Source organism: Micropterus salmoides, unplaced genomic scaffold (genome assembly GCF_014851395.1).
Source record: "Micropterus salmoides isolate LMB-PRFRI ecotype aquatic unplaced genomic scaffold, ASM1485139v1 Ms_hic_scaffold_3, whole genome shotgun sequence".
NCBI lineage: Eukaryota > Metazoa > Chordata > Actinopteri > Centrarchiformes > Centrarchidae > Micropterus > Micropterus salmoides.
Window position 1 is genome coordinate 2000405 of NW_024042261.1, and position 27461 is coordinate 2027865.

At 40.2% G+C, this 27461-nt stretch overlaps 1 protein-coding gene across 4 annotated transcripts; it reads left to right on the plus strand.

Annotated features, from left to right (window-relative positions):
* The first annotated feature begins 479 nt into the window (after window positions 1-479).
* Window positions 480-27342, plus strand: fah (fumarylacetoacetate hydrolase (fumarylacetoacetase)). Of its 4 annotated transcripts, none has more exons than XM_038693239.1 (15): window positions 480-637; window positions 1174-1287; window positions 2173-2294; window positions 3184-3233; window positions 4046-4136; window positions 5807-5904; window positions 8889-8941; window positions 9149-9248; window positions 15462-15592; window positions 17688-17778; window positions 19494-19540; window positions 24690-24791; window positions 25246-25363; window positions 25981-26109; window positions 27249-27342. In XM_038693239.1, the coding sequence occupies exons 1-14, from the start codon at window positions 557-559 to the stop codon at window positions 26055-26057; spliced, it is 1275 nt and encodes a 424-aa protein (XP_038549167.1). In that variant the 5' UTR covers window positions 480-556; the 3' UTR covers window positions 26058-26109; window positions 27249-27342. The 4 variants fall into 4 exon arrangements, with proteins under 4 accessions (XP_038549167.1, XP_038549165.1, XP_038549169.1 ...); XM_038693237.1 differs by having other exon boundaries at window positions 25981-26116; window positions 27249-27327; XM_038693241.1 differs by having other exon boundaries at window positions 17688-17763; window positions 25981-26116; window positions 27249-27327.
* The last annotated feature ends 119 nt before the right edge of the window (window positions 27343-27461 follow it).

The following is a 27461-nucleotide window of genomic DNA, read 5'->3' on the forward strand; positions in this document are numbered from 1 at the left end:
GATTATAGGGCTGGACAATAATTCAATATCAATTTATACCCCGATACTTTTCATTCAATAACAGTGATATGATTTTTAAACACATTTCCGATATTTTGATATACATTACAGCACTTGTCACTGACTGAGGGCGCAGCCGCTTCAAGCTGAACAAAAAGAGCACCTTTTATAGCATAGTATACCTCCTCCCCTTTCTGTTTCCTTTTTATTATTTCTACACTATTGCTGGACTCCATCTTCCCTTTTTGAATGTTTTGAATTGTGTCTTTCCCTCATTAAACTGCTGTTACATTTAGCATTTTAGGATCTTCCCTTTTCTCTCCCTTATCCAAAGTGATGGGGCTAATCAGTACCTGGACTACAAATTTGCTTAGTCATTTACCAGGCTGGTTTGCATTAACTTCCAGAGGTGGGTGGATACTATAGGCAGCATGCGATTGGCCGTGCATTGGGAGGCGGGCCTGTACAAAGTTAAACATCTGGAAGCTATTACTGTTGCTGCTCAGTCTCTCAGTAACTCAGTAAAGTTGAGTGGAATTCCACTACCAAAAACAAGATGTCTTTCATAAAAGTAGACGCAACGTCCGATTTCTCTTTCCACAACCTTCCTTATGGAATATTCTCCACACCAGATAATGTAAGTGCAGTTTGCTTTTTTCTACTAGGTTTACAAATAGATAAACCAGCACTTTTCACTGACATTGTGGAATGTTGTCAAGACAGATTTAGGAAGGTCTGTTTGTAATATCCAAAAAAAAAAAAGACAAAATCAGAACAGAATCAACTTTGAACTGTGTACTGAGGGATTTGTGCTAAGAGTGTTGAAATGTGTGAGGCAGTTTATGAGTGCACTGAAGATCCCATGCAGTTCCACTGTCATCATGAGACCCCAATATACTACAGCCAGTACAAATCCCAGTCAAACTGCGTTAATAGAATGCCATAAAGTTATGCAAAAAATATTAAAGGAAGAGTACAGAATTGTATAACTGCAAATGCAAAATAATCTGGTTCAAATGATTGAGGTTACCTTGTGGCTTGCTGGATGAAATGTTGAAAGAAAAAACTTGAAAGAACATTTAAAACTACTATATTGATGCAGGGTAGTGGAATTGTACTGCACATCATCTGTAGTTAAGTCAGAGTGAGTGAAAGTGTGTTTTATCTCTCCAGCCCAAACAAAATCGCATTGGTGTTGCCATCGGAGACCAGATACTGGACCTCAGTGTGATAAAGTCTCTGTTTCGAGGGCCTGTGATGTCCAGACATCAGGATGTCTTTGACCAGGTAAGTACAATCACTAATCAGAGGAGAGGCACAATAACATTTACCTGTCTGACATGAATCAGTACTGTGTACTGTGCAATATCATAGTAGCAAACTAGTAGTACTATCATACTACAGGTCCTGTCATATTCTAGCATGATAAAATGACCATTCAAAGGTATGTCCAGGGAGTCCCATTTTTCTAGTCTTAATGTTTCTGCCACTTAAACTATATTTGTGACAGAGGTTCAGAGGCTCTTGGGTGAAAGGGTTGAGTGAAGGGGTATGTGTCAGGGGCATACAGAACAGTTCCAGTACCTAATGGACTCACAATCTAGTGAAGAAGCCACTGGCAGATCCTGTACTGAAAATTCTCAGTTACAAGAAAAAGTCTTGCATTTAAAAATGTTATTCAAATAGAAGTACAGATGTATCAATATAATGTACTGAAGGTACCAAACATAAACGTAGTCTCAAGACCACTCTTAGCTTTTTTATTATATATTATTATGTTGGATTATTATCACTAATGCATGAATGTGTGAGCAGAATTTTAATGCTACCAAGCGACTTGGTCAAATTGCAGCTGCAAATACACTTGAGTGCAGACAGACTTACTAAATCTGAGCTGTAGAGCAATGAAAAAACTACACATATACACAAGTACACATATATAGTATGCATTGTTCAAAACTATGCTTTGATTGATCACAGCAACTACATTGCTATGCACATTTACAGTAACCTTTGTACTGCAAAAAATTGCAAAATATTCTAGATTATCAGGTCATGGTTTGTGGTCTAGCCAAATACTTTCAGTCATTTTGCATTCTAAAATATGTCAGCTGATGAAGAAGGGTTGCTTTATGTATCATTATTTAATTGTTATCTGTGTTTCCCTACAAGCCCACACTGAATGCTTTCATGGCTCTTGGTTATGAGGCCTGGAGGGAGGCCAGACAAACCTTGCAGGTGTTGCTGTCAGCCAGTGAGAGCACACTGAGAGATGATGTCAGCCTTCGGAGCAGGTCAGTCTGTGTACAGTCTGCAGATGCAGAAGTCTGCATGGAACGCAGGCTTACATAATGTTCATCAGGCTACTGCTTTGTGTGGGCATGTTCTGGTCTCACCCCCAATCAGTCACAGCAGGTCATTTATATTAGCCAACCACCTTCTGTGACCTCACTGACTGGGTGTTGTCAGAAGTTCTGCATAAGCTTAAAAGTCTGTAGCATTGAAGAGCTTTGCAGCAAAACTTTTCTGCCGTGTGTGGCTTAGCATTTGCTAACACTTTATTTCACTGCTTGATATTTTTATCAATGTCATCCATTCCTGATGGAAATTGCAATTTCACTGATCACATATTTCCTGTAGAACGTAACATGTTATAAAAATACAGTACAAAAACAATTCACTAGTCACTTACCTGGTTAGTCTGTGCAGTGGCCGGAGGTAGGGAGATGCGGCTCTGAATAATTTTTTTGGACCATCACAGAGGAGTTAAACATCACTTCCTGTGTCCCCTATGTGGCGCTAGAGAACACTCGCAAATATATGTTGTGTACCACAACATTAAGTGTGGACTGCGCTGTGAAATGCTAAATGTTAAATCAAAAGATTTTTGTCACAAATAGCGTACTTCCTGTTGCCAGTAGATGGTGCTATGACATTGAGTGAATTTTGGCTTGTAGATAAGTTCAGGGCAGGACTGTTATTTAACATGTTAATTTTAGTTCAGATCTGAGCATGTACACTGAAGGTGCCACGGACACACACTTCAAAGAAAACTCACAGATAGCACAACTTTTCATCACTGCCTTCAGATTGCACATCCAATTTGCTGGCTGATTCTAGGTCTTTGTATGAGACAGGTTAATTCATCTGAGGTTTTTCATCTTTCTGTCCTTGTCTCTGCAGAGCATTTGTCCATCAGAGTACAGCCACCATGCACCTTCCTGCAGACATCGGTGAGCCCCTCCTGAGGGTTAAAACTCCTGTTATGATAGCTGTTTGTTTAATTAAAGGCCTTTCCACCATGGTCTGCAGACCATAGGGTTGCGTCCACCCTGAGATGTGACCCCATGCTTGGTATCCTCTCCAAAACAAATGTCCCATCGCACTTACTGAATAATACATTTGTTTGAAACAATGGGGCTTTCCATTTCAAAAGATGTCTCACCTTTTTTGACATATTACATGTCACTGTGTGTTAATGTTACCGGCTGCCAAGGGTGTAATTTCTCCTGGGACAGGGCATGCTCCCCCCTTGTTTTTTCAAAATCCCAGTTTAGTCCTTTGGGAACTTTTAGAACACTACTGTCCAAAATATCAGCGTATGCTGTAACTTTAAGATTTACCTTTGATTGGAACAGAGGCCCAAACCAGGAAAAACAGACCCAGACCAAAAGTACACAAAAGTATGTCGACAGTGGTGTCCATATACCTTTGGTCATATGGTGTAAATGATCTCTTTGTCAGTCTTTATCAGTTAAACCAATTGTACGTTTTAGCAGGTGTAACTTATTAATAATGCATACTTTTTTATGTTAGATTAATGGAAGACACAATGAAACAGGGAATAGCATGCATTGTGGATTTGAGCACCAGGGGGAGTTGTTTAACAACCTAGCCAAATCCTAAGTAATAGAAATACATAATACTTAGGATTTGGCTTATTCAGTCAGGTTTGTGCTGGTTGACCTCACTAAAAACAGCTAGGCAATAGATGTGAATATTTCAGCCTGCACCTCTTATAAACTCTCCTCTCTGATTTTCCCAGGTGACTACACCGACTTCTACTCCTCCAGAGATCATGCCACCAACGTTGGCATCATGTTCCGGGGGAAGGAGAATGCTCTGATGCCAAACTGGTACACACTCATTCATGCCAGCAGGAGACACTTACAACTGTAGATAGAATGAACAGAAGTGCTCACGGAGAAGCCTTGATATAGACCCACTGAGACATTGCTTGAAACTAACTGTTCAAGGCTGTCTGCAAACAGTGAACAGTTTGTGGAGGGACACTACAAGGTTTCTCTAATTGGTTTCAGAGCATCAGAGTTTAAACACTGCAGCAGAGCCCTGGGAACATCACACAGCACAGACAGCCTTCATTTCTACTCGGGCTATTGTGGGAGGAATGCTAAGGTGGATGGGGCATGTCAGTCTACCTTTGACACTCTGCACTCTGGTTAAAGGAGACCTATTATACTACATTTCCAGTCCTATATTGTAGTTCTATGACTCCTATATGGCAGCTTTGCATGATTCAAAGTTCAAAAATAAGAATTTTCTGTCTTATACTGGCTCTTCATGTAGGTCCTCATTTCAGCATCTGTCTGAAACAAGCTGTAGATGCTTACTGTCTCTTGAGACCCCCCTCAAAAGCCCACTGTCTTCTGATTGGCCATTGTCTTATGTGTTTACCAGGTTGCTGCAGGGATGGGGCTGCATGTTCCTTTGTGGGTGGTGATCATTCAATTCAATTCAATTCAGCTTTATTGGCATGTATGTAAAACAAAAATATTGCCAAATCTACAAATACATTACAAAAGAACAATTAATTTCATACTGCCATTCTGTGCCTGGAGCAAATGACCATATATGGAAATCTGGCTTGGGATGACAATTATACCGAGCTGTTAGTAGTTCAAAACAGAGCATTGAGAACAGGGGGATGTCTGAGGTTTTGGCTCACAAGGATTTCTTTTAAATACTTTAAATTCAATTCAATTCAATTCAATTTTATTTATATAGCACCAAATGACAACAACAGTTATCTCACAACGCTTTTCATAAAAGAGCAGGTCTAGACCGTACTCTATGATGCTATTTACAGAAGCCCAACAGTTCCCACCAAGAGCAGCACTAGGCGACAGAGGCAAGGAAAAACTTTCTTTTAAGAGGCAGAAACCTCGAGCAGAACCATGGCTCAGGGTGGGCGGCCATCTGCCTCGACCGGTTGGGGTGAAGGAGAGAGAGAGAGAGAGAGTGATGGAAGGAGAGAGAGAGGGGAGGGAGAGCGTACACAATATCCACACAGAGGTACAGACATTAAAGGTGATGTTGCTATAGACTGAATAAATAATGGTACAGCTTTTTAGTAGTGTTAATGATAACAATCGTAATGTTAATGATTATAATTACAATAATAACAATAGGACTAGTAACAGAAATTGTAGCAGAGGGTGTCGAGCAGGAACACGGGGGCAGCAGGAGACTTGCAACCACAGATCCAGACTCCACAGCTCCAAATCCAGAAACACCTGCAGCAAGTGATAGGAGGAGAGAGGAGAGGGACGAGAAAGCACAAGACTACCGGAAAGGGGACAAGTTGAGTTAGTAACATGCAATAATGGGATGAGGTTGCATACAGAGGGAGAGAAAGTAGAGGAAAGAGGAGCTCAGTGCATCATAGGAAATCCCCCGGCGGTCTAGGCCTATAGCAGCATAACTAAGGGATCGGCACTGCAGCACAATCTGAAATTTATTTTCCCACTGTGGACACTTGTGCTAACTTCTGCATTGTTTTATGCAGGTTGAGGCTTCCAGTGGGATACCATGGTAGAGCATCATCGGTGATTGTTTCTGGGACCCCCATCCGCCGTCCTTCAGGCCAAATGAGACCTGACCAGAGTAAGACTCTTGTATTCACCAGTGTTGGGCTGTATCATTCAAATCATTTATTTATTGTCACTTAAATTTAAAATGTTGCTCATCATGTAGGATGAATTGTTTGTTCCAAACTTCAAGACTGCTGATTACATCCTCGCTAACAAAAACAAGAACAAGAATCAGAGATATGGTTATTTTTTCATTTTTTTCCCTGCCAAAACCTGGTGCCTACATTACAAACAATGCAACTTGACTGCAGACAGTTGAGTTGGATAATTAGGTGTCTTGTGCCTCTAGAGCCTCAAGTAAAGATAAGGAGTGGGTTGCAGGGTTCTGGTAAGTGTGCTTCTTTCTAACTCTACACTGATCTAAAATGGATGATCAGGACATGACACTCATATACTGTATGGTTGCAGACGGATGCAATGTGCCAGGTGTGATGGGTTAAGAGCAATCTCCAACCTATTGGGCTTAAAAAATAACAATGAATATATATAATAGAAAATGCTTTATCCTTGTAGCAAGTTATAGTGTTTCTTAGTTGCTAAGTACATGAGATTTTACAGATGCAAGGTTTTAAAATGTGACTTTCGTTTCAACAGTTACTAAGAGAGTGCACTGTGAAAAGATTACTCTGCTGATTAGTGCTGGGCAGCTAGTGTACAGTGGATTTTAGAGCTTTAAGGCAAAAAACAGCTACCTACTGTCTATGAAACATACGGAAGAGGATTTAGGGCACATATGAAAAATGCATTTGAGTTCTGACTTTAAAATTCTGAGAAATCTGAGACGCAGCTCTGAATTGTCACAGGTTTTAGAGTTAAACATCACTTCCTTTGTCCTCCGTGTGGCGCTAGTGAACACCCGGTAATTATACTTTGTGTAGCAGTACATCAAGTGTGGACCACACTGTGAAAATGAAATGAAATAAGGCCACACAGGGCTTACTTCCTGTTTCCAGTAGGTAGTGCTATGACACTGAGTGCATGTTGGTATATGTTCAGACAAATGTATAAAGTTTGGCACAGATTTGAGCATGTACACTGGAGTTATAATGCCTTCTTATTTTATGGCAAATCATGGATTTTTGACGCCACGTCAGGGACATGCCCACTGACAAAAACTCACAGATAGCACAACTTTTCATCGTCAATGCTTTTAGACTGCACGGCAATAATTTCAAAATGGCTGACAACCTTTTGGATTTAGGTAACGGCTGATGGAAGCTTTTTTGTGCATCTTGGGATGAACGTGTGATTTGTGTATGTGAAAACTGGTTGAGATTTAAGCATGTACGCTACACTTACAACTTCTGTTTCATGGCGAAGCATTGAACTTTGCTGCCACTCCATGGACACATTACACGAAAACTCTAAAGTCAGAAATCTGACTTTAAATGTTCAGTGTGTAATATTTCAGAGGATGTATTGACAGAAATGCAATATAAGATCCATTACTATGTTTTCAGTGGTGTATAAAGACCTTACATAATAAAACATTATGTTTTTATTACATTAGAATGAGCCATTTATATCTACAGAACTGCGGGCACCCCCTTACATGGACATCGCCATGTTGCGCCGCCATGTTGTGCCATTGCTGTAACGCAGTAATATAACGCAATACTATACTAATACTAAAAATCGGTAATATTATACCCGTTACAATCTCTGTAACGTGCGTTACAACACATTATGCTGCTGTACTTTGTGTGTAAATGCGCACAGCGTCTTCTTTTTATTTGGGAGGCGATTCATCCTATTTCATCATCAACATTTTTCCCTAATCCTCTTCCGTAGAAACACAGTCCACACACTACAATTTTAATCCACCTGTTACTGCAACACACAACCCACTCCAAAGGGCTGCACAGGCCACCTAAAACATCTAAATACACCTGCAAATTTAAGTTGGACTGAACCGCTGCCATAAAAAAACTGTATTTTCAAACCTTAATGTTGGTAGGTATGGTGGAGACCAAACGGAGCTAAAAGAAAAGTGACTTTTGGAGTACTACGGGGCAGGCCAGGACCGGTTCATCCCTCGCAGACACCGGATTATCTTCTTTGACCACCTCAATTTGCACATCGCAAACAAACCAAACATAGCGACACTCGAGCAGGTTGTGATTTTAATGAGACGTCATAACGATCTTGATAATTGCAGACTAGCTCCAGGAGTTTTACTGTAATCATCAGGCCATAAATCTCCTTTTTTTAAGTCTGCTGCTGACCTTCTTTTTCTTTTGGGTTTAATGGTGATTGGCAAACCAACTGCATACCGCCACCACCTGGGCTGGTGTTGAACAGGAGATTGCTGCTGACCTGCCGGTCAGATCGACATACTGCCCCCATGTGCTAAACCGCATCTCGCGGATGCGTAGCGTTAATTCCTGGAGATGTGCACAACCTATGCTCCAAAGGAACTCAGGATACGCGTGGCAACTACGCATATGCAAACGCTTAGTTAAAAGCAAGTAGATCCAGGGCTTAAATGGGCAACTGTTTCCTAACATGTCTACCATAAAAACACAGAATCCCTATCTTAAAGAGGTTCCCTTTCAAAACTGAGTTTCAAGACATTTGTTTTTTTGCCCCTTTTGTTGTAAGTTTCAAATCATTATTTTAGTTGTGTGTCTGTATATGTTGTATATTCCCACATTCACTTGTGTTTGCTCATATTACCACAAAAAAAAACTGGAGTAAGGTAGTTTTCCAGCAGCAAATTTCCAGCATGGCCCTCAAGCAGGTTTACCTGGCCCTGGTTATAATACTGCATGACATTGTTGTGTTTACTGCTTGTTCTACTTCCCTAAAGCTGCCAAAGAAATCAGTGAATTCAGCTTTAAGCCTTAAATTTAAAGGTTTACTTTGTATGAACAAGTGTTTTGCCTCAAAATGTGAAGCAAATCCCATTGATGTTACAATGTGAACAGTTTTTCAACAATATTAAGTTGAGCCTATTAAAGCTGATGATAACCACATTTGCCTTTTCATTTCTTTTAGCAAAACCTCCTGTGTTTGGCCCGTCTAAGCAGTTGGACATTGAGCTGGAGATGGTGATTACAGTGTTTACTTAATCTAATCATGTTTCTCTAATGTTTGAATAGATAGAAATAAGTTCATTTCAACATCTGAGTTGCCTAAGAGAAAGACCTGTGTTACCCTTCTCTGTTACTTTTTATTGGTCTTTGTGATATTCAATATTGCACAATAGCAGACATCAGTGTTTCATTGCTGTGATATGTCTTCTTTACTTTGATAAGGCCTTCTTTGTTGGGGGGGGGAATCAGCTGGGGGAGCCCATTCCCATGAAGAAAGCCCATGAACACATCTTTGGCATGGTACTCATGAATGACTGGAGCGGTAAGAATCTCTGCACTACACATCTCCCTAACAGTATTCTTCTTGTATGTGTTTGTAGATGGTTTTGTGGTCTCCTATACTTCCTGGCAAACCCGGGATTATGTGATATGCCTTTCCAATCATGGAAATCCCTAGAAAATATTATAAAACCAACCAAAATGTCCTGGTAAGCAGGTGTTTAACATGCAGTATGATGTTCATATCAGCACAGTTTTGTGTTCTGTGATGAAGCTGATCAATTGACCAAATCAATTGGCCAAATCAACAGCACAAACTGGCAGTGAGTCGTGAAGACACGAGTGGGAATATGTATCATTGATTTAGATAGAAACCTCTAGAGAGATCATGCATGGTGCCGATGCTCTCTGTCATTGTCTCTAATAACACCTCTTTACCACTGCCTCAGTCCCACTGAAGCCTGCCAACTCTGCCAGCAGAAGTAGATACAAATCAGCATTACAGCAAAATATGACATCTATTATCAGAAAATGTAAAAAAATTTTGTTTCTTCTTGGGGTACTTGAGGCAGAAGGCCGCCCACCCTGAGTCTAGATTCTGCTTGAGGTTTTTGCCTGTTAAAAGTTAGTTTTCATTGCCATTGTCAAGCAAGTGCTTGCTCATGGTTGTAAATAATATAACAGTGTTTCCCATTGATTAACGAGACCATGGCGGCCCACCATAGTCTAATTTGCTCCTCCATAGTGTAGCAGACCTAAATATTTTTAGTTATGCATTTCAATAAATTTATGAGAATTGATACCCAATTATGAATTCATAATTGAAGATTAATAAAATCTAAATTTTCCTCGTTTCAGGGCACCACCGGAGTTGTTATAATCCTAGAGTCTCCGGACCTCTAGGTAGTTTTGAATAATTATACAATTATTACTAGTGATCAGTTAGTTAATAATCGCTCAATTATCTTAAATCAGTCAGTCAGTCTCATATCTAAGGGTCAATTCTCTTGGCAGGAACTAGAAATAGGCAACACACACAGCTCTTGATTATATTACAGTGAATTTATTCTCTAACTAAGGTGATAAAAAGATGGTTGGATACAGGGAACATAAACATTTGCTGAACAATGAGCCTGGAGGTTCGATTGTGGGAAGCATTTGACTCATACGGCATAGAAGAGCTAATGAAAGTAAACTAATGCTATAGTTTAGGAGTTAAAATGGACATCTGATCACAGAACGTGTGTTAAGTCTTACTGCTTGTCGACAGCCTGCTTTTGGCCTGTTGCACGGGTCCCACTCTAGATGCCCGATCCTGGCTTTTTGCTAGGGATTCTCCGGGGTTCTCCGTGTCTGATTGAAAACGCCTCCTCCGTCTGGCAATTCGGCTGTTTTCAGGTTTCCTTGATGTAGCTGGGGAGACCACGTGGCTTGGTCTGACCTCGGTGAAGTTGGCTCGACGAAAAAGGCTTAAAATGGAACTTGGTCGTTCCTGAATTAGTCCAGTGTAACTTAACGGACTGATAACTTTAACAAACAAAAGAAATAAAGAAAATAAAACAAACTGAAGGCAGATCGATGTCGCGGCACTTCAGGTGTGTAGCTTCAGGCGAACAAAAGGCCTGTCTCGCTGGCCGAGTCCGGGCGTTGCCTGGCGAGGCATGCCACGTGCGTGCCGAAGCGTCCAGAGGGTCAGGATATTTATACACTTAACGGCATTTCCGACGAGGGCATGTAATACTTATTTCGCCCACTTGGGGGAGCTCAGGTTACATGAGGAAAGCTTGGATTACATTAGATGAAGGAGTGTCTTGCTGAAAATAAAAACACTGCACAAGTAACTTTCTTTTCAGCACTAATATCAACAACAGATAGCAACAACAGTTAACATAACTACTCAAATAGAGGCAAACGTAATCAGGTAACTAAAGATTTAATTAAATGTTTTGAGTCTTTGGAGACTGCAGTCCTTAGCCATTCAAAGTTTGGTGTCTGGACCATGTCACACCTAGGTGAGACAAGGAGTATCCCTTTGATGTGGTAATAAAACAGAATAAAACAGAAGAATAACGTCAGTTGCCACGGAAACATGTGTGGGGGGCCAGTTTTGATAGGCTGTTCAGGGAAATGCCAATGTCTGGTTCATGTCCCTTTGTCAGTTTAACAGTCAGGTTATCAGCTTCGGAATCAAAAAGGTGCCAGTTTTATGGTCGGGCTAGCACTTAGAGAAAGCAACTTTGACCCCTCCCCTTCTTCTCTGAGGAGGAGAAAGGAATTTAGGGTAGCTCCAAATTTATTCAATGTAAAATGCACAAATCCACACCGTTGTTCACTACAATAGTCTCAAAATGAACCGAAAATATTTTTACACATCTCATAACAACATTTCAGACATCTGACGTTGTGTTTTGTGTCTGCTGCTGTAAGCTCGCATGCTCACACACTTTGGCCTCTGATTCTAACGTTTCTAACGTTGGACAGGTTTGTGCAGCGGTGTTCACGAGAGAGAGAGAGAGAGAGAGAGAGGGAGCGAGCGAGCCAGGAGGTGCTGCACAATATATGCTCCTCAATACAGCTCCTCAATCAAATAGGATTTTAAATATGCCTAGTAAGAATTTGGAAAATCAATATGGCGGTCCGCGTTGATAATTATCCAAATTATAGGCTGATTATGGGAAACACTGCTTTCCCTACTTCACCCCCAAACAAAGTAGTCTCTCCTCTCTAACATCATATCCATAACAGCAGAAAGGAGTATAGTGTTTACAGAGCATAGCCTAGACCTAATGTTTCTTAACACCAGCGGCTGAAATAAAAAAACTTTTAAACAGCTGTTTTTCTGCACATGTAGCCTGTTTATAAGAGCAGTCTTCAGTAGTAACAAAACTCTACGTTAAAGCCACTCTCTCCCGAAGAGTCCAAGCAGTGACAGACCAAGAGTTTCTTTCTGTAAGCTGTGAGCAGATACTTCAATAAATCAGATGTAGAAATGTTCGCACTGAAAGCTTTTTGCTGGTCGCACAGAGTTTACAATAGACGACAATGTTCTTTGCATCTTAGACTGTGACACAATAATGGAGCAGCTACTTCCAGCTGTGGTAAGAACGCCTCTCTCCCTCGTTCTCCATTCTTCCTTTAGTTTTGGCTGTCAGTGGACATGAACAACAAAGTCCGGTGCCGCTGAGCTGCCACACAGTCGTGGATTTAAGTCAAGGACGGTGCGTTCAGTAACGAGTAACTCAGTGTTACTTGCCTTAGTAACTAGTAATAATATTACCATTTCAGAAAAGTAATTAGTTACACTACTTAGTTACTGGGAAAAGTAATATTAAATAATATATAACGCGTTACTGCCCAACACTGCTTAGGACTGTTCATGAGTGTTTCTCAGCAGTGTCTCTGCATCCCCAAGCAGCAGTATAGTTGATGAATAAAATGTTATATTAGGAACAGACAGGTTGAAAACAAACAAATTCTTCCAGGCTATCAAACGGTTTTAATATTCATTTTCTACAGTATCGATCCGGAAAATGCGCTTCTCTCCTCCCCGACAGCAAGCTGATACACACACCGCTGCAGTGCCCACACAGCCTGTCACTTACAGCGCTTTTTTCTCGTCTCGTTCGCTACTGTGCTGTGATTGGCTAGTACTCGTTTCTTGTGATTGGATGCTGGCAAAGGATAGCAAGCCCATATCAAAGTGACGCTACAGAGTGGTGCTAATGAAAGAGCAAAGCACCAGCAGGACCTAAGGGGGTGAGCAGTGGTTAACAGTGAAGCTTACCAAAGCCTGCATGGAAAGTTCCATGTAGGCCCAAAAATTACGTCAAAACCCTGTGACATCCCGTCACACCTGAGAGATGTAACCTTATTGCTTAGATTATAAGCTCTCTGTGAATCTAATAAAAAAAAAATCTAACAGTTACTCAAAAATTGTAATAAGTTACTAGTTTCTTATTACTCCTTAAAAAGTAATAATATTACTTTACTTATTACTGGGTGATAAAAGTATCTAGTTACATTTACTATATTACTCTCACTAATGATCCGAGTCAGATGAACACACTGAGCAAAGAGACTTTCTTTGGCGCAGCATAGTACAGCTATGCAACTACCAGAATTACGGGGGTTCTGCTGTTGCTCCACGTCATTAAACCACTCTGCTGTGCAATCATGCGCAATAGACACTAGTGCCAACAGAAAGTCATGATGATACCAAAGTTATGTATGATATCAAAGTTATGTATGTCCATTTCTGCTACTTCATACTTCTACCATATTTGAGAGGAAAATACTATTACTACCTTGTTTTTCCCATATGAGAAAGTCCACCAGAGCAGTAACAATATTTCAGCGTTTTCATCGTAAAAATGTTTCTTTTAAGTATTTCCTAAAATCAAGTTTCAGTTTTCATAATTCTTGTGCAGAAACTTTCTTGTTTCAAGGTATAGTCATTTCCTTAGACATGTTCATTTGAATTAGCAACAGATTGTCCCCTGCTTGTTTTAAGAAAATAAGGTTTTTAAGAGCCAGTTATTGCGAACTTTATAAGATTGTGATTTTTGCACTGTTAGAGACTGGACTGCCCAACAGTAACATTAGCCTCTTCATGACCAGTTGTGACTGAAATTCGATTCTGTTGAATTTTTCCCCAATTCTGTGTTAAGCATTTTTTGTCCTCAGGAAGTATGTAATTGTGCTGAGGATGAATACAATTTCAACAATTCAGTATGAAAATATTAAATGTTGAATCATATCAATGAATTGAATGTATCATGAAAATATGCATATAGAAATATGGAAAGGTACAATAAATGTAGGGTATTGCAACAGAAGGATATTAAAATAATATAATATTATTTAATAGGGGACAATTCACAATGAATGCATTTACTGGAAGTAACTTTTTAATTTCTTTCAGAATATATGACTCCTTCCACAAAGTGACAAAATACACAAGTTCAAGTTTCCGATCTGCCGATGTGGTATGTGTGTGTATGTGGAGGAGCCACTAAGCTCCCCCTTCACTGAACACTGACAGAGGACAGAAGCAGTGCCTGTAAACACCAAAACATGGCGACATAGTTTTTCTGTTTGTTTGGTGGGCAAAAACACTTATAATGGTAGGGACAACCCAGATTTTTATAAATTGCATCAACATTCTGGCAGATTTCGCGATTTTGAGAGTTAATCCCGTATTAGTATCCCAAATTCTGCGATTCTGTCTGCAATTCCTGCATCACGGATTCATAGGGCCCTACCGATGCAATCTTGAACAATAAAATGCTAATTACTCATTAATAAACCTTTAAATATAGCTGATAATACACTTATTAACTTTTATTTAAGATCTTTAACGCAGGACTTAAACTTGTAACAGAGCATTTGGACATTGTTATAGTATTGGTTTTACTTCAGTAAAAGATCTTTATACATCTTTCACCACTGTCTAAGAGTGAACAAAGCATAATATTCATGAGTGTTTCAGTATCTCCTGGTTTAAATAAAAAGGAATATAGTATGTAAATTTCTTGATTCACTGAATTGAAACTGGAATTATAAATTATATATTTGTGGCAGTCCTTGTGTATTTGCTGCTATACACATAAGCATCAAAGATTATGCAACTCAAGTTTTTTTGTTGTCACGAGCCTGGGTCCTAATCCTGTACTTCCTTATAATCCAAATGTTATGATTGAGAAATTGTACCTGACACTTCCTTGCCTATAGGAACAGATTTTGATTAAAACATTTCCATGTTCGTCTAGCAATCTGTAATGTAAATGTAAAATGTAAATGCTCCGTACTTGTATAGCGCCTTTCTAGTCTTTTCGACCACTCAAAGCGCTTTTACACTACATCTGCATTCACCAGTCACACACATTCATACACTGAGCCTAAGTGCTCAAACGGAAACTAACATTCACACTCACTCATACACTGGCGGAATAGCCGCCAGGGGCAATTCGGGGTTCAGTATCTTGCCCAAGGACACTTCGACTTGCAACCAGGGGGAGCCAGGACTGAACCGCCGACCTTCCGATTAACGGCTAACCCGCTCTACCTCCCAGAATCCTTTGTATCTGCAAGTAATGAAAAATTCATGAAAGGTGTATGTCACCACATTACTTCGTCTCCTGGTAGTTTAGATGCTATTTTTTGTCCTGTGATACCAAACTTTTTGGACTGCCTGTTATTGCCTTATAGTTGCTAATTACTGTTGCTGGACCATAACCTGCCACTTGTTCATTCTCAGCCAGGGACATCCAGGCGTGGGAGTATGTACCTCTAGGTCCTTTCCTGGGCAAGAACTTTGGGACAACCATCTCGCCTTGGGTTGTCCCCATGGAGGCGCTGTTACCCTTTGCAGAGCCCAACCCCATCCAGGTTAGTACAAGGGTCACAGCTCACCCGTAAAGTCCACTGAGTACAGCTGGGTTGCTTTACTTCTGCGCTACGCTTTTGTTTCATCCTCTGCCCAGCTTCAACTTTCAGTGGAAGCGTCTCAGATGTGTTCCAGGAGCGGTCTTCTTCTTGTCTTCTTTCTTTTTGTTTAATCTTGTTTTATGATCGGAAGGCCGCACAGGGTGTTGTATTTTTTTTAAATGATTGGATTTTCTGTGCCGTTCTGTGTCTAACTTCCTGACCAGTTCGATCTGCTCTGTGCTGCTTGACGCGGCTTCCATCAAAATAGACCCGCTGCGTATTCGTCCCCATCTGGGACGCGCTGTGGCCACATCTGGTGGGCTCACAAGCATTAACTAGAATGGCCGCAATTAGTTCTGGCAAACCATTGGAAACCTCCAATGGTGACCCCGAATCCCAAGTCCCCTGTTCAATTCTGCATTGATTCACAAGACCATGATGTGGAACTCCTTCGAATAACTGCCCACCTAAACTGCTTGCAGGCATTACTTTATTTGTGCTTACAGAATGACTTTTGTAATGGAGACCTTTGGCTTTTACATGGCATACAGTCATTAGTTTTGTACATACAGTCATTAGTTTTGTACATACTGTCATTAGTTTTGGTCATACAGTCATTAGTTTTGGTCATACAGTCATTAGTTTTGTACATACAGTCATTAGTTTTGGTCATACAGTCATTAGTTTTGTACATACAGTCATTAGTTTTGGTCATACAGTCATTAGTTTTGTACATACAGTCATTAGTTTTGGTCATACAGTCATTAGTTTTGTACATACAGTCATTAGTTTTGGTCATACAGTCATTAGTTTTGTACATACAGTCATTAGTTTTGGTCATACAGTCATTAGTTTTGGTCATACAGTCATTAGTTTTGTACATACAGTCATTAGTTTTGGTCATACAGTCATTAGTTTTGTACATACAGTCATTAGTTTTGTACGTACAGTCATTAGTTTTGTACGTACAGTCATTAGTTTTGTACATACAGTCATTAGTTTTGTACATACAGTCATTAGTTTTGTACGTACAGTCATTAGTTTTGGTCATACAGTCATTAGTTTTGTACATACAGTCATTAGTTTTGGTCATACAGTCATTAGTTTAGGTCATACAGTCATTAGTTTTGGTCATACAGTCATTAGTTTTGGTCATACAGTCATTAGTTTTGGTCATACAGTCATTAGTTTTGTACATACAGTCATTAGTTTTGGTCATACAGTCATTAGTTTTGTCATAAATAAAAGCAAGTTGTTTTACTAGTACACCTTCCGAGCTTTCAGCACAAGACTCTAGCAAGATGAGAGGAAGTGGACTCTGTGTTTTACATTGATGATGCTTGGTGTTCAAACACAGTCAAGATGGACTCTTTTTCACAAATGTCAGACTGTTTATCGTGAAAATGAAATACTATTATCATCTGGTTGCTGCTGTTAACATTCTCCCCAGATACAATTTTTAAAAATGCAATGTTTGGGGAGTATACGTGTAAAGCCTTGTGCTATATAATGACAAATAAACAACCTTTTACTTTGCCTTCTGGCAAATGTCATGTCCATAATTCTCTGTGACTCTATGTAATATTTTCATCCAAAGACATGGAGGGGAACCCTTGATGAGGATTAACCCTACGCCATTACACCTAAAGAATGGGAGATGTGGTTTGCCACTGGTTTTGTAGTCCAATGGCATGATTGGGAGAGAAACTCGATACACCTACTACAATGAAGTTCTGCAAAATCTCTGTCAAACTTTATCAAGGCAAGAAGTATGATGTGCACACGCATGTCAATGCTCTATGCCTGTACGTCACAGCCTGCAAAACAGCTCTGCCCTATGAGCCTTTAAAGGATAATTGCATTTTTAAACCTGGACCCTATTTTCACATATTTTGGTGTTGAAATGACTAGTAGGTACAGAAAGTTCAGAATCCGTGCAGTACATGGCTTCAGCCGGAATTAAGAAAATAAATGTTTCTCTTTGTGTAGTAAACACTAGATCCTCCTGTGGCCACATTTTTAGTGTTAATTTTGTTTGTTTCTCCCCTTTCTGCAGGATCCAGAGCCCCTCCCCTACCTACAACACCACGATGCTTACACTTTCAACATTAACCTGTTTGTGTCACTAAAAGGTACTGTACATAAAGGTGACTACAATCCAATCAACTGCAATGGTTTCATTGTGTACTAGGTTTTTAAAATCTTAATCTGCAGAGTCACAAGTAATTACAACAGTCAGTTAAATGTAGTGGAATAAAATGCACAAAATGTTACTCAAATGTCTTGGAGTAGAGGCTGCAGAAAAAAAGACTTTCAATTTCAATTGCTACCTCACTCAAGTTGGTAGAAATAAGCCCATGTAACCTATTTAACTGGATATACAAATGTTATAGAACCGAATGGACCAATACAACTAGCTAACAATAGCAGAGACATGAGACTGAGATGAAAAAAGACATCGTCACACCCAGGCGTGCACAGCAGGGGGGCGGAGGAGTGGAACGTAGAGGCAAATGACTCGCTGGTGAGGATAATAAACCAGACATGGCAGATGCAAGACAGACTAACTGACCTTAAAGTGAGATCACAGAGAAGTAATATTCTATACTATCTGAACCAATTCATAAACAGAAGTGGAGCAACCTGAAGGAGCTAACCTACAGATCCAACACACCCACAGAGCCCTCACACAAAACCAAGTTCACGTGGTACCCCAAGATCAATAGTGGTAAATTTAGTTCGGTTTGAATCCAAGGAGATGATTCTAAAGAGTGTGACAGAAAATACAGGTGGAGACAAGTGAATGCAGTTTGACCATGACTACCTGACTGAAACACAAAAAATGCCAGGATATCAAGATGGCAAAAGGTTCCTAAAAATACAAATCCATGGAGTTAACGCTGCACAAGAGATGAACACTGTTTAATGGGTATACTGAAAGGACCAACAGGGACAGGGGGGAAGAGAAGAAAGGTCCCTGTACGGAAGTCCCATTTAGATTATACATTTTTTCACAGTTGTCTACTTTTGAACTGCTTGGGAAAAGATTTACAGACAGTAGTGAAACACCATGGTGTGTAGCAGTCTGAAGATACTGTCACTAAAAGTGAATGGTCTAAATACAGAAGGGCAGAGAGAGAAGATCATAAAAAAATTGGAAAAAAGTATAATATACATATTTCTGCAGGAGACTCACCTATCCCATGTAGAACATGAAAAATGTAAAAGGCATGGGTTTTAGGAATTCAAACTACAGTTCATATAAACAAGGACATAAGGAGTGTTATGATATTCATTTCAACTATATTTGTTTATGAGCAAATGGCAAATAGAGAAGATTTGTATTATTAAAGGGAAATGATGCACACCTCCAGAAAACAATAAAAAGTCCTTGTTCACACGTTTTTTACTATACGCTGTTGTTGGCAAAGGAGCGTTGAGAACTTCTTTCATTGCTGCTGGTTGTTTGTCAGACACTGTGTTTGCAAAGAGAGTGCTCTGAGTTTTCATTTAGGCACGGTGGATTCTTGCAAATGCCATTAGGAGGACCAGGAGGAGCTTATAAATTGTATATATCAATTATCTCATAGCAGAACTAATGGCATTGCTTAATGTTGCAAATGTTTTGCCAATAAAGATCTAAGTGTCAAAGTATCTCAAGATTGAACTTAAGTAAATATATATATATAAAGTATATCTAGTTACTTTCCACAATAACTGAATGATATTGTACATGTCGTGATGTACAAAGCCTTAATTAAATTTTTGTTTAGCCCACTGCCGTGTGTCAAGATTACTGTAATATGCTAAGAAGTGATTGTATGTTTCAATTTAAGTAACTTTTAACTTTTTGCTTTTTAAGGGAGGGAAATGGTAGAGGCAGCAACCATCTGCAAGTCAAACTTTAAGGTAAGTCCCTTGTGTGCTGAGCCAGATCCACAATAAAGCGTCTGTGCTTAAATGGAAACTAACACTCACACACATTCATACACTGGCAGAACAACCACCAGAGGAAATTCGGGGTTCAGTATCTTGCCCAAAGACACTTCAACATGCAGCCTGGGGGCTTGAACCACTTACCTTCCGATTAACGGGCAACCTGCTCTACCTCCTGAACCACAGATACCCCTGTGTTTGAGCAACACGTCATGGAGTGGGTGGGAGACATTGTCCAAGATGACATGTAGTTTGGACAGCATTCTCCTCTCTGACACCACTGACAGAGAGTCCAACTCCACCCCCACAACGTCACTGGCCTTGTGGATCAGTTTGTTGAGGCTGTTAGCGTCCGCCAGAGATGGTCACAAGTCTCTGAGCTAGAGTCTAAGTCAAGTCTCAAGTCTTTGACCTAGAGTCCAAGTCAAGTCTCAAGTCTCTGAGCTAGAATCCAAGTCAAGTCTCAAGTCTTTGAGCTAGAGTTCAAGATAGGTCTCAAGTCTCTGAGCTAGAGTCCAAGTCAAGTCTCAAGTCTTTGACCTAGAGTCCAAGTCAAGTCTCAAGTCTCTGAGCTAGAGTCCAAGTCAAGTCTCAAGTCTTTGACCTAGAGTCCAAGTCAAGTCTCAAGTCTCTGAGCTAGAGTCCAAGTCAAGTCTCAAGTCTTTGAGCTAGAGTTCAAGTCAAGTCTCAAGTCTCTGAGCTACAGTCCAACTCAAGTCTCAAGTCTTTGAGCTAGAGTCCAAGTCAAGTCTCAAGTCTCTGAGCTAGAGTCCAAGTCAAGTCTCAAGTCTTTGAGCTAGAGTTCAAGTCAAGTCTCAAGTCTCTGAGCTAGAGTCCAAGTCAAGTCTCAAGTCTCTGAGCTAGAGTTCAAGTCAAGTCTCAAGTCTCTGAGCTAGAGTCCAAGTCAAGTCTCTGAGCTAGAGTCCAAGTCAAGTCTCAAGTCTTTGAGCTAAGTCAAGCCTGAAGTCACTCGTGGTTATTACGAATGTTAGATCACCTGCTGTGTTCAATCCAGGCTGCTTATAAAACTGCATGGCTCTAAGGAATTCTGTAACTGTAACCTGTTTTTCACTTACAGAGCACAACCATGTGATGTGCAATGCAATTAATGACAGCTTATTAAATACTGTAAGTCAACACACCTCACAAACTCTCAAACCCAGTGTAAATAAAACTAATGTCACAGGATCAACACTAAACCTGTAAATTGTTTGCAGTCAACAATAATAATTAACGTGATGGCAGCCAGCAGGACGTAAATGATTATGTTAATTGACCACCACAAGTTTGGCAAGCAAACAAACGCGCATTCATCTTTTCATAACGAACAACAGTCAGACCTAACCTCTCTCAGCCCTCAGCCTGCTGCCCCATCATGCAACAGCAAACAGGATGGCATTGGCCACCACAGACACATAAAACATCCTCAGCATCGTCCTGCAGATGTTGAAGGACCTCAGCCTTCTCAGAAAATAGTGACAGCTTTGACCCTTCCTGTAGAGCAGTGGTCCCCAACCTTTTTTGCGCCACGGACCGGTTTAATATCAGACAATATTTTCACGGTTTAAGGTGTGGCGGATAAATACAACAAAATAAAATGATACGACCGGCATAAAAACTGGGGTATTTTTTAAATATAATAATAAACATGAATCCAAGGTGTAGGCCTACTCGCAACTTTATTAGCAGCGTCCTCGTAACATCGCGCCAACAACAGGGTATTCTGCCATGATTTTTATCCAGAACACCGGCAGAGTTGTTGTCTCGAACATACTTTTAAGGCCACCGTCATTTGTGATCTCCAGCAGCATCTTCTTCTTGCACAGACATGCTGGATTCACCTGGTTTGTTGACAAATGGGTCGCAAATCCGTTCCTTGGCAGTTTGTGGGTCTTTTGTGGTTGGGAAGTAGCATTCAAACTCTTTTAAAAGTGAAGACAGGTGATCGTGCCCCAGCTGGGAGAAAAAAGGCTCGGGCTCAGTCTCTTCCAAAATCTCCGCCAATGTTGGAAACATGTCAAATATACCTCTGTTCACGCACCGTCCCCACAAATCCAGTTTGGCTTTAACAAGTATCACACCACCCTCTCCCACTGACACACAAAAGTTTAGTTTTACGGTGGACGGAGGGTAACATTACAGAGTTGTTGTTTTCTTTATCTTGAAATAATCCCATACTTTGGACACTTTATTTTTTGTCCATCGCTGTTTTCTCTCTCTTCCCCCACTTTGCAAACAGCTCCATCATAATCACGTCGCGTTCACAGCGTAAAGCGGTGTGCGACAGGAAGCATTTTATGAATCGATTTTATCAATTTAATCAATGAATCGTTTCAGCCCTACATAACATATCCTCATGCACATCCTCCTGATAAAGATATCGCACATAAACAAGTAGTATTGCCTTGTTGTCAATATCTGTAGACTCGTCAACCTGGAGTGTGTACCACGGTGATGTATTTATCCTCTGCAACAATTGTGTTTCAATGTCCTCTGCTATTTCGTCAATGCGCCAAGTGACGGTGCTAGCCAAAAGATGCACCTGTTCTATCTTTTTAACCGCAGCGTCTCCTAGAAGTTCACGGGCAAATGTCTTTTGTGGCAGGAAGGATCAATTCTTCACCAATAGTGAATGGCTTCTTAGCCTTAGCAATATGGTTAGCCACCAAGTATGATGCTCTCAGTGCACTCGCATTTATTGATGTGGTGGCCCTCAGTAATTGCTTCTATTCTGTTCACACTTTTTTCTTTCAAAATAATCGAAAGGCTTGTCTTTTAATCCGGGGTGCTTGGTCTCCGAGTGGCGAAGCAGTTTTGAAAGCTTCATTGCCTCATTAGAGAGCTGGTTACCACATATTATGCAGAGCGGGCTTGGTGCGTGTATATCACCTGTTCGATAAATCCATATTTCAAGTAGGACTCCTGGTATTGTCTGTTAAATGCAGCTTTCTTTTTCTTGGAAGTCGTAGGCTCTTCTTCTGTCTCCTCACTGGGCCGTTTCCCCTTCGCAAAGAAACTTTCCAGAGACGTTTGTTTTTTACTCATTTTGCTAGCTTGTGGAGTCATAGATGGATATAACGGAGAGAATCCAGTCATTTTTCAAAATAAAGCATCGTTCAGTCTCATGACCCACGGACCGGTACTGGTCCGCGGCCCGGGGGTTGGGACCCCTGCTGTAGAGGGCTTGAGTGTTCTTGGCCCAGTCCAGTTTATCCAGTCACCCTGCTGATACATCCAACCACAGCAGAGTCATCAGAAAACTTCTGAAGATGGTAGGACTCTGTGTGGTAGCTGAAGTCTGTGGTGAAGAGGAAGGGAGAGAGGACGTCCCCTGCGGGGCCCCGTTGTTACTGACCACGCTGTCTGACACACAGTGTTGCAGGCGCACATACTGTGGTCTGCTAGTCAGGTAGTCAACAATCCAGGACACGAGGGTCAGCTTCTCACCCAGCAGGGCTGGCCGGATGGTGTTGAAAGTCCTGGAGGAGTCAAAAAACACGACCCTCACAGTGCTCGCCGGCTTGTCCAGGTGGGTGTAGGTGCGGTTGAGCAGGAAGATGATGCCGTCCTCAACTCCTGTCTGTGTAGTATAGTGAGGTTTTGGTACAGGTCGCTCACATAGTATTTGGTACAGTGACATCATGTAGCTTGGACTTTGTGATCATGGTCTTCTATAAGTGGGGCTAATCTATTTCTTTTTTAAGCCTGTATGACCTTGTAGATACAACATTTAGTAACAGGAAACAAAGCAGGCAGCTATGAAAATGTCACTGATGACTTGAAAGTATAATAAGCAAACATTAACACCATAGTAACACAGACAACAACAGAGATTACACCAAACAATATAAACATAGACATACGACAATAAAAAAATAAAGAATTGCATTAATAATTCATTTAGATAGGACATTTTGGAGGCACTAAGCAAAGGGAGTTGTTTGTAGTATTGAAATATAACAGTATGGCTGCAACTAATGATTATATTCATTATTAGGCAAGGCACGTTTATTTGTTTAGCACAACAAGTCAATTCAAATAGCTTTAGATAAAACATAAAAGCATTATAGGGAAATAAACAAAAACATTGAAATACAGTTTTTAAAAGGGTGAAATACAGGACAGTAAAAGTTACAATGCAGTGTAGGTTATTAATAAATAGCCTTAAATTTGATTTAATGAAAGGCAGTGGTAAACAGAAATGACTTCAGTCTTGATTTAAAAGAAATGACAGTTTCAGCAGACCTGCAGTTTTCTGGGAGTTTGTTCCAGATATATGGAGCATAGTTTGAGTTCTGGATGGTTCATAACGAAGAAGAAGATCAGAAATGTATTCTGACCCTAAAGCATTTAGTGCTTTATAAATCAACAGGAGTATTTTGAAATAAATTCTTAGACAGACAGGAAGCTAGTGTAAAGACCTTAAAACTGGAGTGATGTGATCCACTTTTTCGGTCTATGAAATTAAAGGATACTTTCTGTATCTTTAAACCTGGGCACTATTTTCAATTATTTTATGACTAGTAGATACAAACATTTTTTGTTGGAATGCGTGTCGTTTGGCTTCAGCCATGAACCGGCTGCAACATATTCCTTTGTGACATTTACACCCATCAAACAACGTTCACAAGATGCTTCTCTTTGCCATCGACAGGATCACACGGTATCTGACAACATCACTCCCAGTGATACCCTTTGTTTTTGTGAAATTTACTTCCCCAAACAAAAGACACAAAAAAGGGAAGACTAAATCATGCCTCCATGTGTGTTCAATCAGCAGGGATGATATGAAATGAGAAAAGGCTACAGGAGAATGCATATTGAAATGGGTTTCATTAATAAAAACATTTCCACCATTCCACCCCAATATGTAAGCAGCACAAAAGTGCATTTTAGTTTGAATGCTCTGCTCCTCTCTGACCCCGGCTCTGCAAATGGCTGCTCACATGGGTTCAAAGAAAAATTTGAATGTTTCTTGCCACTCTAACTTTCCTACAGTCCCTAAGTTGAGGACTGGGTAGGTTGTGAAATTGGGGCTGTACCTGTTTTATCTTTTTTTTTGGTCAACTTTTGTCTCTCATCACTTAAATTATTTCATCTTTATCTCAATCTCTCTGTCTAGTACATGTACTGGACCATGAAGCAGCAACTCATCCATCATACAGTCAACGGCTGCAATGTCAGACCAGGAGACCTGCTGGCTTCTGGTACTATCAGTGGCCCTGTGAGTGTCTGCGCGTACGGTTTGCTCAGTACTTGATAAATGCTAATTAAGACGGATTTGTTTTTTAATTGTGTATCTGTGTATGTGAACACATATTCTATTGGACATGGTACAAGACTGCCCTGAGGCGTTATGGTTAAGTCATACCTGACATTTCATGCTTACAGTGTTGAATGATGAATATTTAGTATGAATTAAAGCCCCACTGAATAAAAACTGTGGATCCCTAGTTTATTTTGTATAGTGTTTCTCTTTTAACTACTCTTTCCTTTTTCTTTGTCTTGTAAAGCTCTTTGTAGCCTCTGTTTTCCGTTTTTGTTTTTCTTATGCCATCTGATTAATTCAAGGAATTCAATGTGATCCTATAAAATATATACCCATAGGGGCTTTAATCTTCTCAGCATCAATTTAGATAATGTATTATTGCCAGCACATAATCTATATATCTCAACAGGATCCAGAGAGTTTTGGTTCCATGCTGGAGCTGTCGTGGAGGGGGTCTAAGAGCATCAATCTGGGAGGAGGAGAAACCAGAACCTTCCTGGAGGACGGAGATGAAGTCACCATCACAGGTAAAATGATGTAGTAACAGCAGGGATGGAAAGAGTAAAAGAATATTTTGCTCAAATAAAAGCAGTTACTTTAGAGAAATCTTACTCAAGTCAAAGTAAAAATGCACTGAGATAAAAGTAAGTAGTTAGTTAAAATGTATTCTGAGTAAACATTACTGCGTTACATTAAAAATTTTAAAGGATTGCGGGTGAAGACAATATGTTTTTTTATGTTCTGACCCTGTTTTAAATCTGACTGGGGACTTATTGGGGTTTTTCCGTGAGCCCGGGGTGGTCCGCTTTTAGCAACCCCTTGCCATGCCAAACCGAGATGTAATGACATGCGTTTCCACTAGAGCATCACACCTGGGGATAGCCATGGTGCTGTGATACTGCTTTGTATCAAGGTTGTGACTAGGACAAACTGTGTGGTGCAGTGGAAAAACACATGCATGTGCTAGCTCGACAATTCAAGGCAGTTTTGCGGATAGCTCGGTGCAATACCCCTATTTGTTGCATGTCATTCCCCATCTCTGTACCCTTATTGTGTTGCCATCTCTCTATTGTTGACTCATGATAAAAACAATCAATGCCCCAAAATACTTACCAATTGAAGTCCCATCTCTTCCTCTGTCTAGGTTATTGTCAAGCAGATGGATACAGGGTGGGCTTCGGACCCTGCATGGGAACCATTCTCCCTGCCCTGCAGCACTGAAACACACATTGCTGCATTATATTCATCCAGCAGAGGGATTCTCCCACTTCACGTCAGTGGTACTGCTTTACCGGGATCAGTATTATTGATGTTTCTGTGTGTTGGCTCCTGATTTAAATGAAATCAATCATTTAATCTCATTGTGTTTGTGTGTTTTGTATTACTGTTGAATGGGCCCATCAGATGTCTGTGGTCTTTTAATCCCAGCCGCATTCAGTCATATTCTATCTTTTTGTCTCATCAAAAAATCAAATGTGCAGTCCGAAACCAACAATGAATTGATCTAGTAAAAGATATTGTATGTGTGTGTGTGTGTGTGTGTGTGTGTGTACTAAGTCTGATATATTGTATTCCTTTGTGCTATAGAGCTCCATTGTTGTCCAAAAACTATTAAAAGACATCACTGAGCCACACTGTTCAGAAAATCACAAATCCAAAACGGATTTATTGCTAATTAGGTTACAAAGCAGCAAGGGAGGACACTGTGACAAAGTGCAGAACAGCAAAACGTTATTTATTTATTTGGTGGGGGGGGGTTATCCCTAACCCTAAAAGTAGTATACTAGCATATTATAAAAACAATCTTCATTAATTATATTAGAGCAGTAGACTCTGCGAGGTGGAGGGGCAGTGATGCTAAAGAGTACTGAGTGGACCATGGTGAGATAGAAAACAACACGATTGTAAATGCCTATTATAATATACCATTTATATATCCTACTTAAAATGTTTTATCATTTTCTTTATTTTCCATGCAACAATTCAGGTTTATTTACCTACATTAATGCATCATAGTGGCTGAATGCACCATATTGGTGAACACTCAATTCTTACTGGATATGTTTACTCTAATTACATAATTACTTTGTACAAATTCATATCACATCATCGTCAGAGTTCCTGTATGTGAGAACTGTTTGAAAAAATAAAAACATTCACTAACTAACAAACTATCTAGTGACTGCAACATCAGCAGCAAAAGCTGTTAATAAAGTTCCAAAATTTAACAATCCATAACTTCTCAATCAAACCTGTAGCTGTTTACAAGAAAGGTTGAATTGAGAGCAACTGGACTGAAACGTCCAGATGCTCCCGATTCACCTTTTCTTGGATAACCATGACCTGGATAAATCTTTACAGATGTGTAGGTTTGTCTAACCCTTTCTCTCTCTCTTGTTCTCCCTCTCTCAGCACAAGAATCACAGGGGGTTCAGTGGAGCCTGAAGATGATCTTCAGTGATGTTTTTAATAAACCAAACATTAAGCCAGTGATGTGTACCTCATATATTTTTATGTTGTTAGCTTCTTTATTGATGGTAAAGTTGCTCCTGTTGACCTGAGTCAACCTTTTTTCCTCCTCTCCATGTCAGCTGGGAAACCAAACATTCGTACTCCTTTTTCTGA

What these genes read in the sequence shown, in the direction of transcription:
- fah (XM_038693239.1), top strand. Translation starts at nt 557, where the DNA reads ATGTCTTTCATAAAAGTAGACGCAACGTCCGATTTCTCTTTCCACAAC. An exon ending in TATTCTCCACACCAGATAAT is followed by an intron (nt 638 to 1,173) that starts GTAAGTGCAGTT and finishes TTATCTCTCCAG; the next exon opens with CCCAAACAAAATCGCATTGG. An exon ending in ACTCATGAATGACTGGAGCG is followed by an intron (nt 9,249 to 15,461) that starts GTAAGAATCTCT and finishes GTTCATTCTCAG; the next exon opens with CCAGGGACATCCAGGCGTGG.